The 16,897-nt window shown below is 33.9% G+C and overlaps 2 protein-coding genes across 4 annotated transcripts; one reads left to right on the forward strand and one right to left on the reverse strand.

The window, feature by feature from the left end:
* Positions 1 to 244: 244 nt before the first annotated feature.
* On the forward strand, positions 245 to 6,664 carry LOC123680126 (modifier of mdg4-like). Of its 3 annotated transcripts, XM_045617835.1 has the most exons (8): positions 245 to 469; positions 579 to 773; positions 2,605 to 3,184; positions 4,159 to 4,218; positions 5,525 to 5,625; positions 5,780 to 5,996; positions 6,086 to 6,200; positions 6,255 to 6,664. In XM_045617835.1, exons 2-8 carry the CDS (start codon positions 582 to 584, stop codon positions 6,271 to 6,273), a joined length of 1,284 nt encoding a protein of 427 aa, XP_045473791.1. In that variant the 5' UTR covers positions 245 to 469; positions 579 to 581; the 3' UTR covers positions 6,274 to 6,664. The 3 variants fall into 3 exon arrangements, with proteins under 3 accessions (XP_045473791.1, XP_045473790.1, XP_045473792.1); XM_045617834.1 differs by lacking the exon at positions 245 to 469 and having other exon boundaries at positions 476 to 773; positions 6,255 to 6,510; XM_045617836.1 differs by lacking the exons at positions 245 to 469; positions 5,780 to 5,996; positions 6,086 to 6,200; positions 6,255 to 6,664 and having other exon boundaries at positions 476 to 773; positions 4,868 to 5,625.
* On the reverse strand, positions 6,649 to 14,815 carry LOC123680125 (succinyl-CoA:3-ketoacid coenzyme A transferase 1, mitochondrial). The gene is made up of 9 exons (XM_045617833.1): positions 14,522 to 14,815; positions 12,921 to 13,038; positions 11,713 to 11,939; positions 11,342 to 11,598; positions 10,116 to 10,284; positions 9,803 to 9,920; positions 8,152 to 8,368; positions 8,016 to 8,091; positions 6,649 to 7,338 (listed from the first exon to the last, which is right to left on the reverse strand). The coding sequence occupies exons 1-9, from the start codon at positions 14,606 to 14,608 to the stop codon at positions 7,021 to 7,023; spliced, it is 1,587 nt and encodes a 528-aa protein (XP_045473789.1). The 5' UTR covers positions 14,609 to 14,815; the 3' UTR covers positions 6,649 to 7,020.
* Between the last annotated feature and the right edge of the window lie 2,082 nt (positions 14,816 to 16,897).

Raw genomic sequence — 16,897 nt, forward strand, 5'->3', positions numbered from 1 at the left:
AGATCTTCCAGTGATAACAGCTGTATCAGCTCAATTCTGAGAAATAAATAAAACAAATATCCCTAGACTGCCATGACGTCATGATTTATTTTGGTTGTGAATGTCAATATTACTAACATTACCAATGTTTAAATAAAAAAATCTCTAACAATCAATAACATAATGAACAAATTGAATTTGAACATTTTTTATTCATCTCAAAATCAAGATCTAAAGTTTTTCTGGTTCTTTTTATAACTGGCAGACATGTAGAATAGAAGCGTTAAGCTATTTCTTTTCGAGTTTTTCAACAGAAATAAATCTTGTATCGTCATTATAACAACATTTTCAAAAAGTAGAATTATTGAAATATTTTTTCGAGGGTTGAAAGAGAAGCTTTCGAATGACGAATATTTCCGAGACATTCATAGGGAAACTACTTTTCCTTGGTTGGCCAAAAGAAGTAGACATATATTGATTAAAATTAAAGGTAGTTTATTTTTGTCTGAGACTGAGATGGTCTTCCCACAATCTTCATATCGTCTGCTCTATTTTTGTACTTTTTCCCATAAAGTGTGAGTTTCTTTTCGTTTCTATAGGATATGGCTGTTATTGAAGATCAGCAATTTTGTCTGAGATGGAATAATTTTCAAGCAAATTTCACATCGCAATTCGAAACCTTAAGGGACGATGAAGATTTCACAGACGTCACGATTGCCTGTGAAGGTCAAAAACTACAAGCACATAAAGTTGTTCTTTCAGCATGCAGCCCTTATTTCAAGGAATTATTCAAAGTGAGTAGAGTGGATTTTCTTAATTTTGCATTTTCCGATATTAACCTTCGCAAATAACTCGTAATAGAGGGTAAATAGTCGTGTTCATTTGTAGGAGCAGGGACTTTTGGTAGAGGTATATGGCGGCATTGGAAATAATATTCAAAATTTGAAATCATATTTTTGGAGATTTTTCCTTTAATATCGATTGAATTGATTTTATGCATGATTGAGGACGAGTGACATATAGCTACAATAATAAGATCTCTTTTTATTGGTGAATAGTTATGTTATTTAGAAGAGTTGAGTTCTCAAAAATTTGTTTTCTATCTTCTACATATTATTATTCTTTTCAAAAATTGATTAATCTTGTCACTGAAAGAAGTGAAATTTATCTGAAGGGGAAATATTTTCACTTGTATACAGATATGGAAAATGTATCAATCAACTTTTATTGAATATTTGTGAAGACTTAAATACTTACAATTTTATTCTCCTATTAAAGAAGAAAATTTTCATTATTCAATTCACATTATCTGAGCGAAACTAACGAATACAGGCGCCAAATTTCACAACAGTCTTAACCTAATTCCAGGTATAAAATAAACTACCCTTATTATTCTTCTTTCTCTTCTTGAAATACCAATTTCATCCCTGTACTTACAGCTTATGACTTTCAACAATAGATGGAATTTGAATATTGATGAAGTAAGGGTATGTCTTAGGCAACCCATTGTACCTTTGGATGTATCTTTTATAACCAGCATAAGTTGTTGTTGGACTGTTGGGAGAATCTGATTCGTATGGGCTAAAATCTGGATCTTGAATGCGTTTGTTTCCTTTTAAGTCTAATTTTTTCGAATATAACATTGAATAAGATCTAAGAGCCAATTTGAAATAATTTCAAAATATCCATACTTGGAATTATATTCGCCCATCTTTATCGAAGGGTATTTTACAACGAAATAAACACTAAACAGATATTATTTAGCTCATTCATAAATAGAATTGCAGAATGCAAAGTTATGTGTCACTCTGTAGCCATTTAATATACTTGTAGAGAACGCGGAGTTCCTTATCTCTAAGTTGTAAAAAAGATAGGAATCCTACTTTTCATGAAGAAATTTTATTGTTGGAGCATTGCACAATAAAAAATACACACAGGGTGTTCAGTTTTTCCTTTGCGGGTGGCAATCTTGTTGTTTTTCAATGGTTTACTTATTTTTCTTTCATTCTTTTGGTTTCTAGATGAAAAACAAAAAATAATTCATTACAATCCTAGCAATATTGATGGTTTTTGAGATATTTAACATGACAAGTGTTATAGTCACTCAGATTATTTGTTATAACAAAATTAAGGTGAGTTGTATTGTAATTTATATCTGGTTAAATATGAATTACCTGTATTGGAAATTACTTACCTATATGATTGATTATATTGATTACATAATGAACATTCGAAATAGGGAAGATTGGTATGAAATATCTCTCAGTTTTCACGTAGAAGCTAAAAAAAAATCCCATTGGAAAAACAAAGTTGAGACCCGTCCAGGGAACACCCTGTGTGATCGAGAATATTTTATCACATACTGCTCAACAAAGATGCTTCGCTATGTGTGAAATATCTTTGGTGCTCAAGAAATAAGATAATATAATATAGAAAAAAGTTTATATCCCTTCCCCAAATAGAGTTATTACGAAGCACAGCGCCACTCTAGTTCCCTATACATTGGTGTCGCCATCTATATTGGTGATATAGCGTATGAGAATAAGTTTATGGATTCAACATTATTCCACAAACTCACATCCCCAATTGCACCTAAATCTCAACTAAAACTAATTTTTTCTCCAGACCAACCCATGTTCACACCCAATCATCTTCATGAAAGACGTGGAGGCTCAACACATAGTAGCCTTAATGGAATTCATGTACGCCGGAGAGGTGAACGTAGCTCAAGCCAACCTCTCGGCCTTCTTGAAGACCGCAGAGTCCTTAAAAATCAGGGGACTGACGGACACAAGTACTTCCTACGACAATGAACCTCCCAAAGAAGAAGACACCCTGTATCTCAACCCACAGTCCTCCAAACACTCGATAAGCAGGCAGAAGAGCAGCAAGCCCCATATATCTTCCTCTAGTACCGTTACCTCTAGTCAAGACGTACCAAAAGAGATGTCGCCTAGTCCTAGTCCACCTCCCAAGAGGCAGTGCAAGTCTGTGTCTGACGTGTCTCGTCCAAGACCTGTGAAGGAGGAAGTAATCAGCGGCGTCAACCCGTTTGCCATACAGACTGAAGTGAGAAGTCAATTAGAGATAATTAGTAAGAGTCCTTTAGAGCCAAAGATAGAGCTGCCTGATTATTCTAGTGACGATGAGACCAGAGAGGATATTTCCAACTATTATGGAGGGTCGGAGTTAACTGAACTTCCAGGTGAGTTGGGAATTTTCACCTCTTCGTTTTATTTTAAAGTACATTGGGGTGTAGAAAGTCTTGGATATTCAGAGAACAACACGAGAAGAACAGTGATCTTGTATAATTCTTCTTGATGTTAATATCCACCTTTAAAACTTACACTATTGTTCCCAAGCTTTGAATGGAACTGGAAAAAGGCGAACCCTATTGTCCTAATTCCTTTCGTTGTACAACCTTTTCCAAGGAACTAGGGGTAGAAGCTAACTCTACAGTTCTTGCTTCTGCTTCTCTTCGACGAGGGTCAGTGCATAACATAGTCCAAATAAATACCTATACACAGAAGTACATTGAAAAGAAAACAAAGGTCTTTTCAAGAAGAAAAACATGAAATAAGGCTACACAAAGAATATCCAAAAACGTGAGTTCTGAAGACTTTGATACATTTCATAATACCCAAGAATTACTGTCTCAGTGCTTGATTTAGTTGGAAGTCTCAAATTCTCTCGGTATCTCTGTAATGATCAAGGAATTCAAGAGATTAAAGAGGAAACTTTTCGGGTAGAATAGAATTCGTAAAATTGCTCGGACCAATCAATTTTGTTCTTGAGGTGGACATTAATCAAATAAAAAGCATCATCACCATATTGCGATGATGGTTTTATGCAAAAAATGTCCCCTTCAAGAACAAAGTTGTTGATGGTTCAGAGTAATTTTCCAAAGACTTTTCTAGCTGAAAACACCTCTCTTTTCTCTTCAGTGTCTCTAATAACGTGATTGTGGTAGAGATACCGAGAGAATTTGAGAACTGAATCAAGCACTGACATATTCATTCTTGACAATTATAGAATGCACGAAAATCTTTGAAACTCATGTTTCTGGATCTTTTTTGAGTTTGTTGTTTGTTCATTTGGACACTTGATTTACCTTGATAGTTGGCATCAATCTGTATGTGCATCTTTTACCGCAACTAATACGTAATTTGCTTTTTTCAGGTGGAACAGAAATCATACCACAAAACCTAAAAGGGGCAACACCTGAACTGACTTTACAGAGTGAGTAGTAGAGCTTGACATTTAGTTGCTTCAGTATATCAAGTTTGTCGTTAATTAGAATTACTTACGTCTTAATCTAATCTCGAAATATTTTCTATAAGAAGTTGTAAATCGAGTTATAATGGTTTTCGGTAGATTCCTTCGTCCCCGGAAATGAACAATAGGCATACATGTTCCAGAAATACTTGGATATAAATGTCCAAGTCTTCAAAAACATAGCATATACATTCCTTGAGTACACAATAATATTGACACAATAAAAAAGCCATACATTTATGTCGGTGTTAATTCCTCTCTTCTAGTATTCACAAATCCCTTTACCAGAGATTATTTACAATTTCTAGAAGTTATACACAATTGCTAAGGCGTATGTTTGATCTTAAATTTTCGTGTTTTGCATTACTGCTTGAAACATAATAAAAATTCTGATATTTTGTACATTTCTTCAATCCTTTGGATATTATTCACATTCACCTACTAATTATACAAAATCACTTTATGTTGCGTTCCGTATGTTATCATCGATATCCATTCAAAATTTTCGATTTAGTGCATGCATAGTCGGACCCCTAGGCCTGGGACCAATAAATATAGTAATCTAGGCGTGCTTGCAACTATCTATGTTGATTGATGACTTGGTTTGTTGCAGGCGCTGACTCTAGAAAGCTACATTCATTGGATCCCAGGCCATGCGAGGAGTGTGGACGAGTGTACAGCAACCTGTCAAACTTAAGACAACACATGAAACTGATACACTATCCTACCTACGTGAATTGTGATATCTGCAGTAAGTCGTTCAAGACCGACCTATATCTTCGCAGACACATGATAGGTGCTCACAACAACGTGCAAAACCGGAGTTTTACAGACACCAAGCCAGTGCTTTCCCTGAACAGGGTCAAGATGGAATTGACAGGTTTTCGTTGATACGTTGACACGTATAGGAACTTCGAGAGAGTTTAATTTTTTTATAATCGTATTTATATGAGCTACACTAGCAGATATAGTGCAGATACCGGAGAGAATAGCGAAATGAAGAAAGGAAGATCCGTTCTTCTTTTATATATTCATACATAACGTATTTATTCCATTGTTAGTCTCCATAAAAATAAATAAAATTGAAGAAGATGACTTGTTTTATTGGTACATTCACTTACTTGGCTAGGTTAGGTTCAGTTTTTCTTACATTTGAATTTTATTAAACATGAGAGAATATTGAAATCCAAACTAAAAACAAACGATTAGGCCTTTGTAGATGACAATTTTGCTCGTCGTGAATTTTCTGATAAATAATTATAATATTCAGATTTGCTCAGATTCAGAAGGAGACCTCCTGAGTCCTGGCTGGATTTTGCTGAATCCGAACTCTGCAGCTCATGGAAAAAAGAAGAAAAGAGTAACAGACTGGTGAGTATCTCCACTATAATACTCTCGACAAAAAAAAATCATTACATTATATAAATAAGCTTTGTGGGTGGAACTGTTTAGTGTTGGGTTGTGTAAAGCGCCATCTATTGAATGCTTGAACTTGAATCTGTCACAAATGGTCATTATGTTACAGATAAAATTAGGAGATGGTATAGAAATATACGAGGACCAATTGAGAAGTGTGAAATGGAATGATTACAGGAAGTTAACCAGGGGTTTAGCAACAATTTTATTCAGCCCAGCAGAGCTGGCTACTTGCTCAGTCACTGGCCAGAGATGGAGTAGAGCTGGTAGCGTAGAACGGCCAGTGAAACCAGCCTTAGATAGAACAAAAGTTCAAGCAATAATATGTGGGTATAACAGTTATATTTGCCACTAGTATTTTTCCCTTTCCTTTTATTTTTTGTCATTGTTTTATTCGAATATCTAATTTTTTCAGCATATGTAGCAACTCGTTTTCCAATGATAGAAGTTAGTAGAATAAAGCAAGTGCTTGCTTACAAATGTAAAGAAAATTCAACAGCATTGAGAATGAAAGCTGTTAGATATTATGGGTAAGTGAAGAGTTGAATGAATTATTGAAATATCGATTAATATTTGTTTTTCAGGAACCAAGTGCCAAAATAGGTTTAAAAAACCCCAAATAGGATTTTTCACATATCAGAGTTATCGATAATTTGTTTTTTACCTTGCATATATCTATTAGAGAATGTTAGGAAGGCAAGAATTTTTAATTATTTCGTTTGTTGAAGTTTGAAATTGGAATAGTTGAGTTTTTACAATTAAGTCAAAGTGTTTTTGCAATATCATCATGTCTTTGGTGAAAAGTTTATTTCTAGTCTTTTTCAGTTGAAAATATTAATGTATTACATATATCTATTTACATTGTTTTATCATATGGTATTTTTAATTTTTTGTTGGATGTTGACGGATGAAACAGGGAAAAGAAGAGATAAGTAAAATTTGTATAGATAAGAAATAATTATGAATATTATCCAACTGTTGAGTATTGAGCATTTTATTTATATTCAAAGGAATAAATACATGATAAGTTCTCTACTCTCATTGCTTTGAAAAACACACCATGTTTTCCACGAATTTATACGATTTATAGTTTGGGAAATTTGAAGATGAGCACGAATTTTCCATTCTCCAGAAAAGCAATTTGAATCAAACTTATTAAGATTTGATAATTAATATCGAAAAGCTGTACAAATCTGATCAGAAAACTTCCTGAGACTTTTATATCAAACAATCTTGAATTACGTTGACAAATGAATAAAAGTAGTAAAGACATAAAAAATATAAAAACACATGTATACAATAAAACTTAAAGACTAAATAAAAATTAATGAGGTATAAAAAACACATGAATCAATTCACTTCAATTTGTTGCATCGTCTTCAACTGATCAGATACAGCGAAATCACATCCTGTTGAAGCTTTGAGATCATCTACACTCAATCCTTCAGCTATTTCTATCAAGGTAAGTCCTTTTTCTTTATCAACATTGAACACACCCTTTTCTGTGATTATGAGGTCGACACATTGTTTTCCTGTTAGTGGTAAGCTGCAGCTGTCCAAGATTTTAGGATCGCCTTTCTTGGAGTTGTGTTCCATGCAGACGACCACCTTGGTGCCTGGTGCTGCTACCAGGTCCATAGCTCCTCCCATTCCTTTAACTAGCTTTCCCTGAAAAAGGAGATTAGTTTGGTTTCAGATAAGCTAAGTATGTTTTGAATGGTATTTCCTAATGAAATAAAAAAAATAAGTTAATATAAAGTTGGCTAACACCTGCACTTGGTAATGAATGAAGAAAATACAAAAAGAAAGAAAAAGGAGTACGATTTCCAAGTGTCTAATATCATACGATATTAATTATCTATCTGGTTAATGTATCAACAAATAACAACAACAAATAATAAGGTGCCTGCTATTTCGTTTGTTCGTCATCTTGGGTTGAGTTATGCGGTAATGATGATCCATAATAAGGGTGAAACCGGTATATCGCTACTCTCCCTTGATGACATGCATTCTCCTTGGTTTACTTTCGATTATGATTTCTATGAAATAACGTCGAAGTGGTTATGTTGATGGCATTTTTGTTTATACATTAACCAGATAAATAATTTATATCGTATGATATTACACACTTGGAAATTGTACTTCTTTTTTTTTTTTTTTAAATAAAAAAATATTTGTGGGAAATTCTTTCTGAGCTTTGAGAAGAAGTAAAGATAGTTTGTTACATTGGCTGTAAGATGAAGCAACAAAGTCTGCACATTATATAACCAGTATTTCAGATTGATAGCTTCTTATAGCTATCCCAGAGCTCTTGAAGGATCGGCATAAGTATAATTTTTACTTACAGGAATCATCCAATTGGCCAGATCACCATACTTGGACACTTCCATCGCTCCAAGCATAGTAAGGTCTACATGTCCTCTGAAAAAAATTGCAATGAATAATTGATTTGGAGTGAATATTTTCAAGAAGTCAATTCACCCCCTTATCATAGCAAAACTGTCATCGCTAGTGAAGAATGAAGCTCCTGGTAAAACTGTTACTGTTTCTTTGCCAGCGTTTATAAGATCTGGATCGACTTCTGAAAAGACTGGAAAAGGTCCTAAACCTAAGATACCGTTTTCGGATTGAAGAGATAGCCTTAAGTTTTTGGGTATATAGTTGGAGGCCAGCATTGGCATTCCAATTCCTAAGTTTGCTGTGAATTTGTTAAGGAAAACATGGAGAAAAATAATAATTATTCAAATGATTGGAGATATCATAGGTGTTCTTCAGAACACCCTAAAATATTGGCTTCTAATTTCAGTAAAAATATACTTTTGAATTTCTTAGTTGTTTTGATTCTATTGGTGTACAATTTTGATTCCGCCGTTTTGCAATATATGTCTATAGCGGTAAGTGGTAGTCAAAATAAATAGGTCATAGATGTCATGCAATAAGCTTAAGTATTTGTGAACATAACGCCATCGAAATATAAGTCGATTTGTGTCTGCATCATAAAGTTATTTTCTATTAAACATCTCAGCTTACGAGTCAAATTCTTGTCATTTGCAGGAGGTTTTAATTTTCTGCTTTAACATGAATAAATCTGCGACTGACCCTTATCGAATGTTCTCAAATACCTATGGTGAGGCCGCTAATTGTGATAGAACGTGCCAAGAGTGGTTTCAAAACCACCAGCATGGAGGTGGAAAAGAGAAGGTTTTCGAAGATGCAGAATTGAAAGCATTATCTTATCAAGACTCGTGTCAAACGCAACAAAAATTGGCAAGATCATTGGCAGTGACGCAACAAGCCATTTCAAAACGCCTGAAAGTCATGGGAATGATTTAGAAACAGGAAAATTGGGTGCTGTATGAATTGAAGCCGAGAGATGTTGAACAGCGTTTTCTGCTTGTGAAAAGCTGCTTGTAAGGCAAATACAGAAGGGATTTCTGCATCGCATTGTGTCTGGAGACGAAAAATGGGATCATTACGATAATTCCAATCGCAGATATTCATGGGGATATCCCGACCATGTTTAGACGTCGACGGCTAAAACAAATATTCATGATTCCAAGGTCATGCTCAGTATTTGGTGGGACCATCTCATGCGTTTGAGCCGATCATTGAAAGTCAAACGGCGAAAAAACAACGAGAGACATAAAAAAGTGATTTTACAGCATGATAGTGGTCGACCCCATGTTACGAAAGTGGTCAAGACATACTTGGAAACGTTGAAATGGGAAGTCCTATCCCACCCACCGTATTCTACAGATATTGCTTTCTCGGACTATCACTTGTTTCGATCAATGACTCACGGCCTGGCTTACCAGGACTTCCGGTCTTATAAAGAAGTAAAAAAATTGGATCGATCTGTGTATCGCTTCGAAATATGACCAATTTTTTCAACGCGGGATTTGTACGATGCCCGAAAAATGGGAGAAAGTAGTGGCCAGCGATGGACAATACTTTGAATCATAAATGTATAACCAGTTTTTCACATTAAAACCTCCAATTTCGGGAAAAATCGGAGGAAGCAAAGTTGTACGCCTATGTAACATTCCATCATCTTTCCAAATAAACACATTAAGGAACCGATTTAAATAATGAAGTTTCCACTAATAGCCAAATATCGAACCAAAAAGGATACCATACATGCCATCTTTGAATTCTAAAGCTGCTCTTCTAATGATTCTTTCTCTCAACAGATCAGACTTTCCTTTGTCTACTTTAGAATGACTACTATCATGGTTTGTTGTTTTCAGCCTCTGTAAATGTATAAGAATTTAACATAAATTTTGATCCTGAGCATAGGAACAGTGATTCAATTAATTCAGGGCAATTTTGATTGAATTAGATACAACAGATTATCTTATACCACTTTCCTTATTTGAAAAAAATTAAATTTTTTTAATGGTTGCAAAACTTCTCTAATTGATAATTTAGAATATTGGAAGCCTTACCTCTATTCTTTTTTCGAATGAATCTCCCTTAACAATTCTGTCAACGAATATTCCAGGCAGATGCACTTGATCTGGACCAATTTCACCAACATCAACGATTTCTTCAACTTCAGCTATTGTAGTCCTAGCTGCTTTGGCCATCGTCGGATTGAAGTTCCTCGCAGACTTACTATAAATAAATTGTACAACGATCTATATATCGGACCTATGTCTCGACATCTGAATACTTATTTCATTCATGCAATGCTTTCGTTGATCTATATCTGAATGTAGATAGTTAAATTATCCAATTAGATAACTCATTTTCACAATAAGATTTTCAATTGATATGAAATACAATGATGTACATTATTGAAAAAAGAAAGGATAACTTTTTGTCAATTTATGGAGCAAATTATGGAAATCTTTTTCCCTAACAATGAGGATTGTTACAAGATTACCCGAAAAAATTTGAAGAAAATGCCACTGTCCTTTCTGTTCTTTCCAACTTGTAGGAAATTTCATCAGAATCGGACAATATTGAGGTCCCGAGATTTTCACGTATTTGCAATAAAAAAAAAGATTTCACCAATACCGGAAAGAATATTACAGAACTGTTAAAAGAATATGCATTCATACAGGCAGGCAGGTAAGCACGAACTAGTAATGTCCACAATTTTAGCCAACCAGAGAAACCCTACCCTCGTAAATCAGTTCAAGATTCCATTGGCGTTTATGCTGCAAAAAGGCGTAAACCTTTGAGAGACGTTCCAAAAAGCATAATTCTATTTGAAAATCATTAATAACTAGAGCAAATCAAGCAATCTTTAAAAAATGTTTGCACCAATTCAAAACTCATAATATCACTGAACATTTAACGATGAGTTACTTGAAATGATTAGACTCTCTAAAGCTGAATAGTCATTTAAAGAATTTGTTTAATTTCAAAGTTCAATTTGCGGAATACTATCGATTTTTTTTTTTGAAAATCGAGACGATACGTTCAAGTTCACTATCACGTCATTGTTCACTCAAAAAATGAAATGAATCCGACCTGTATTTTGGAATTCAAAAATAAAGTTGATTAGCACTGAAATAGCAGTGTACCTAATGAACAAGGTATTGATCACCCTCAAGTTGCTCAAATTGGCCTGAAATGAATATCAAATCATTTTCACCTAAACACTGATCACAACGCGTGCTCTACCTTCAGTACACTAGAAAGCAAAATATATACCTAAACCTACTTAAAAATTAAGTTTCCATGAGGATCTGCTTTGTAGGCTTTTATAAGAGCGTAGTCTCCAACAATTGCTTCTTCCATTATGTACGGCTTACCATTGAACGCTTCTGATCTTCTTGGATTACTGGATATGTCTACTTTACCATCTTTCGTGTATTTTATTGGTACCCCCCCTTCATGAATCATAGTACCATAAGCTGTAGGTGTGAAGAAAGCTGGTATTCCAGCTCCTCCAGCTCTAATCCTTTCTGCAAGTGTGCCCTTAAATGAAAAAAAAATCAAAATGATATTCAAATAAGTTGATAGACAAAGGCTTTATTAAAATGAAATGAATCTTAACATGATCTAATGTAACCAATCTCTTGTCTAACATACCTGTGGTGTGAGCTCCAATTCTAATTCTCCTGTTAAATATTGTCGTTCGAATTCTGCGTTCTCTCCAACATACGAAGCTATCATCCTTTTGATTTTGCGCTGCGATAGGAGCAGACCCAATCCAAAGTTGTCTACGCCTGCATTATTGGATACTACTGTTAACTGTTTCACATGATGTTTCAATAAACCCTTAATCAGATTTTCTGGGATGCCACATAAACCAAACCCTGAAAATAGTACGCATGGGGAGATTTCAAAGATATCCATCAGAGATTTGAAGAAGCAGAAAAATGAAAGACTTTTGAAATATCTGCTTTTAAAGTACCAAGTGGCCCAATAAGACCCGGGCTTCAAAAGATGGGTGTCAAATTTTCGTTGTTTCAGAAAAAAAGTCTATGAGCGTTATCAGAAGGCAGTATATTCACTACTTTGTATGAGAATTTGTCCACGAAATAGTTTGATCGAGTTGGCTGCCGCGCTTGCTCACTGCTGATCAAAAACAACAACTCCTCACGGTTTCGAAGATCGCTTGGGACAATTTAAGCTGAATAAACAGGATTTTTTGCGTCAATATGTGGAAGTAGATAAAAGATGGATGCATCACTACACTTCTGAATAGAAGAGTGCATAAACTGAGTGGAAAGCATTCAGTAAAATCCCACCAAAGCAACCAGAATCTCAAACATCAGCTGGCAAGGTTATCGCATCCGTATTTTGGGACATGCATCGACAATAAATATCACATAACGTTATTGGATCGATTGAGTGCAGAAATTAAGAAAAAACGTCCTCAAATGCTAAAGAAAAAATGATCTTCCGCCATGAAAAAAGTCCTGGTCACAAATAGATAAAAACCATTCTCAAATTTAACGAATTGCGCTTGCAACTGTTTGACCATCCTGCTTATTTTCCAGATCTGCCCCCTGGTGAATATTAGCTTTTTGCAGACCCTAAAAGAATGCTCCAGGCATAGAAATTTAGTACTCTAATGAAGAGGTGATTGCCGAAGGTGAAGCCTTTTTTTTCAAAGAAAAGGGGAATCTCTGTTCATAAAAGATATTGAAAAGTTACATGAGAATTGGAGTAAATGTAACACTCTTGAAAGTGACTATGTTTACGAAATTGATGAATTTTCAAGAAATAATGTGATTTTACTGGTTAGACTCGGGACTCATTGGGATAGATACTCGCTTTAGCTATGTACTTACCTCCAACTAAAAGTGTGGATCCATCTTGTATATCTCTTAACGCTTCTTCTACATTACTGCATATTTTATTTGTATTATTATTTGGAGTTAAGGCAGTTGAAAATCTACAAGCTGCTATCTGAAAATTTCACTCATTCATAACTATTGATTCAACTTTTTTCATGACAAAGCTTCGTTTTCGAAATAGGTACAGCGTGTTAAAGTTTGAAAAAAAAATCAGTTTTTTATTTATAACTCTTATTATTACATTCGTTGTTTTTATTTTTATATATTGAAGTCTAATAATGTAATATTTCAAATTAGGTAGGTGTCTCTTGCCAAAATTATCCAGTGGCGTAGATATAGGGTAATGATGATACTTTTTCCATTTTCGCGAGAAAATTATTCCATATCAGAAATCGATAGAGTTTTACTAAAAGAAAGATCTCTTGAATTTTTTTTCGAGAAAATCGAGAACCTACAAAGAGACTACAACTTTGAATCATTCAGTTTAGCGTCGATGCGAGGTTTGTTTTAAAAGAAATGGCTTACATTTTGAACAATTTTCTTTCTGAAATATTCAATTAAATGCCAACTGAAAGCGTTATAATAAACTATGCCAATTTTTTTACTTTCATTCCACTCATTTGGAAAATTTGAAAAATTTATTTTTGTAGACTTTTATGTATAGTGTTTGCTTTATACTCGATTATCTCGAAAACGGTACATTATTTGAAAAAAATTCAAGAGACATTGTTTTAGTGAAACTGTTGATGTCAGAAATGGAATAATTTTGTCGAAAAAAGAACAATGTCGTAGATTTTCAATAGGAAAAGGATTATCACATCCCTGTATCTACGCCACTGGATAATTAAGACAGGAATTTTTTTATCTGATTCGAAACACTGTATTATCTAGACTCAAATACCTAAAATTTAGAACAATGAATGTGATAATACTAAAGTTATAAGTAAAAGACTGTTCAAACTTTATTCTCCAGTATCTCAAAAACCAAGCATGTTTATTTTTTATATTATTATATATTATATTTAATGAAAAATTCATTCTATCCCACGCCAAAGTTATGGAACTAAAAACTAGAACACCCTGTATTGAATTAAAAATAACTTTTCATTCCAACAAAGTGAGAACTTATGAAGTAAATGAAAATCGTATCGTTGATTGTGTTTAGTTTCAATTTATTCCATAGTATTATCAGGTACAACTCAAAAAATGATTATATTGGTATTAATCATACCTCTTTGATATTAAGCTATCAACAATAAGCTAAGCTGATTGTTGATTACTCATACATTCAAAATGAATGAAACTGATTTAACGGTTTTTGTTGTACAACTTCGTTGCCAGGTGATATTTATTTTTGAGTTTTAAACATAGGGATTTAAAAAACAAAGTGATATGAATGAGGAACATAATATTCTATCACCACTTCTGAAAAAGAATATCAATTTCGCTCAATTCGATTCCGATAATAAAGTTGAACTACAAAAATTCCTGGAGCACTGAACTTCAAAATAAATATGTCAACACCGCACTTCCCAACTGTTGACATCAGTCGATAAGAGCGAAAGTAAATAACTAATTATTTCAAATAATTTTACCTTAAATGAACACCTCTGTAATAAATCCAATTTTTTTAACACAACTCTCATCTTTCTATCACAGGTCAAGTTCATCAATTTTGACATTTTTCTAAATTTCCTATAATTACACTTTCCGAGAGAGTATAACCTCAAATCACTAGCTTGTCGGAGATGATCACCACCGTTGGCGTTAAACTGAATTATAGAAGTAGGGTCGATCCATCATCGAGCAAGGTTATCGGGTTTCAATAAAATTATGTTTCGACACAGGACAATATTTGAAAGATACACCGGTCAGAAACAAATATTTTGAGAATAATTTCGGTAATTGTTTATGCCGATAATCTATTTATAACGTCAGCGAACGCAACAATATTTTATTTCTTCATTATACACGTATTTCACAAAATGCATAAAACTTACGTCATTTATTCACTTTTGAGTATATTCACTTCGCAATCTAGGTCTTTTGCTGTATTATTTCTATAATAATAACATTTCGAATTCATTCAAGGAAAAATAATTTTAAATTCCCGCTAAAATTTTTATAGGTCGAGTTTTCGGATTGAAAAATTCAAAAATTGTACCTACCTATAGAAAAATTCTGAAAGAAAAAAAACAAAGAAACAAAAAATTTTATTTTTATTTCGTTCGCATTGTTTTTCATTTTTTTATGGTTTTGTAACTTTTCAAATAAATATTAGGATCATTAAAAAGCCTAGCCATTTCTCATTGAGCATTCATATAGGGAGATATTTCTGTGACCTAAATTGGCGTATGGATTTTAAATGGTCCCTTTTTTTCATAAACATTTTTTTTCGGAGATCACACTATGTTTTTATCCCGAATAATTTAATAATAAAAACAAAGTATAGATCAAAATGGACTGCTCTTATTTTTTATGAATGCTCTAAGCTCTGCAATTTTGAATTCTTCACTGAATAATATTGAAATATTCAAATCTGTCAAAAGAAGGAAGCCACTGGTATTTACCTTGACGATGAGTGTAGACAGGGCCGCCGCCAGGAGCGGCATACCGGATATTTTGCCGGGACGACAAATCTTAGGGACTCAAAGTCAATTATTAAAAAAAGACTTTTTGTACCTTTACGAACTAGATCGTCTTTTTGCTAAAGACTATTAAATAGAGCGTCATGCTTTCAAACAATGCTGGACGTTTTGATAAATTTGACATGGTGATTTTGAGTTGAAATATACGGTTTCATATGAAAGTGAGAGGATGCCTGAGAGGAACAACAGAGGCTCCTTCAAAGAAAATTCAGATGAATTAGCCAAAACAAGGAGGTGATATTTTATTTTGCCGGGGCGCTAAAATGTCTGGTGGCCGCTTTGAATGTGTACCGAATGATTCTTGAAAAATCTCCAATACTTTCAATATTTATTCAAGTGTTGATACATTCACTCCGAGCCCGAAAGTGAGAAACCCTTCAACCATTGGAAGTACAATGATTACCAACATTTCTCATGTCGAACATACTTAAAATATTCTTGGAGATCATACTCATACACCAAGAGAATAAGTTTATAAAAAATGTCGGACATATATGGGAAGTAAACAAGTTGGTTTCAGGAGAGACTTGGCTACACGTTTTGACTTGTGTAGTCTCAATATCTTGCTACAAAAATATCGATATCAGAGGAATACATGCTTCATTGACTTTGACTACGAAAAGGCGTTCGATAACGTGCAACACTCAAAATTATTAGAATGTCTAAGGACAATAACGAAATCAACATCGTCAGAAATCTATATTGGAACCAAAAAGCAAACATATCGGAGTAAGTTGAAATTCAGGGTTGTATTATCTAATCACTCCTCTTCAATAAGTATATATTTTGAGGAAATTTTCGAGGAAGTCCAGAGAGCATCGAAGAGGGTATCAAGGTGATACTGGACAACATGAGATATGCTTACGCTAACGACATGGTTATATTAACAGACAGTGTATGAGGAATCTTTACAAAATATAATTATTGATGTCTGGGAACAGACAAAGGTTATGATAATCTCGAAGACCACAAATATATCATCCAACAAGTTCAGGTCCAGTGAATAGAACAAGTGACCAAAATCAAGAACTTGATGGGATGTTGGATAACTGGTAGTCTAGCTCAAAACATTGAAATGAGATCAAAAATACAGTATGCTAGATTAGTATTTGAGCGAATGGAGAAACTTCTAATAAAGGAACCTTATACATGAAACTAAACATCGAATGTTTGAATGCTATCAGTATACAACTTTGCTTCCGCAGTTTTGCAATAGATGGCTGTAGTGGTACCTAAGTGGTAGTCGAAATAAATAAATCGTAGATGTCTTACAATAAGCTTAGGTATTAGTATATTTAACGCCATCGAAATATAAGTCGATTT

Source organism: Harmonia axyridis, chromosome 5, assembly GCF_914767665.1.
Source record: "Harmonia axyridis chromosome 5, icHarAxyr1.1, whole genome shotgun sequence".
NCBI lineage: Eukaryota > Metazoa > Arthropoda > Insecta > Coleoptera > Coccinellidae > Harmonia > Harmonia axyridis.

Excerpts from the sequence above, each read along its gene's own strand:
- LOC123680126 (XM_045617835.1), top strand. The coding sequence starts at position 582 with ATGGCTGTTATTGAAGATCAGCAATTTTGTCTGAGATGGAATAATTTT. Across the intron at positions 774-2,604 it reads ATTTCAAGGAATTATTCAAA|ACCAACCCATGTTCACACCC; the intron begins GTGAGTAGAGTG and ends TTTTTTCTCCAG. Across the intron at positions 5,626-5,779 it reads AAGAAAAGAGTAACAGACTG|ATAAAATTAGGAGATGGTAT; the intron begins GTGAGTATCTCC and ends ATTATGTTACAG.
- LOC123680125 (XM_045617833.1), bottom strand. The coding sequence starts at position 14,608 with ATGTCAAAATTGATGAACTTGACCTGTGATAGAAAGATGAGAGTTGTG. Across the intron at positions 13,039-14,521 it reads TACAGAGGTGTTCATTTAAG|ATAGCAGCTTGTAGATTTTC; the intron begins GTAAAATTATTT and ends TGAAATTTTCAG. Across the intron at positions 11,940-12,920 it reads ATCCACACTTTTAGTTGGAG|GGTTTGGTTTATGTGGCATC; the intron begins GTAAGTACATAG and ends TACTATTTTCAG.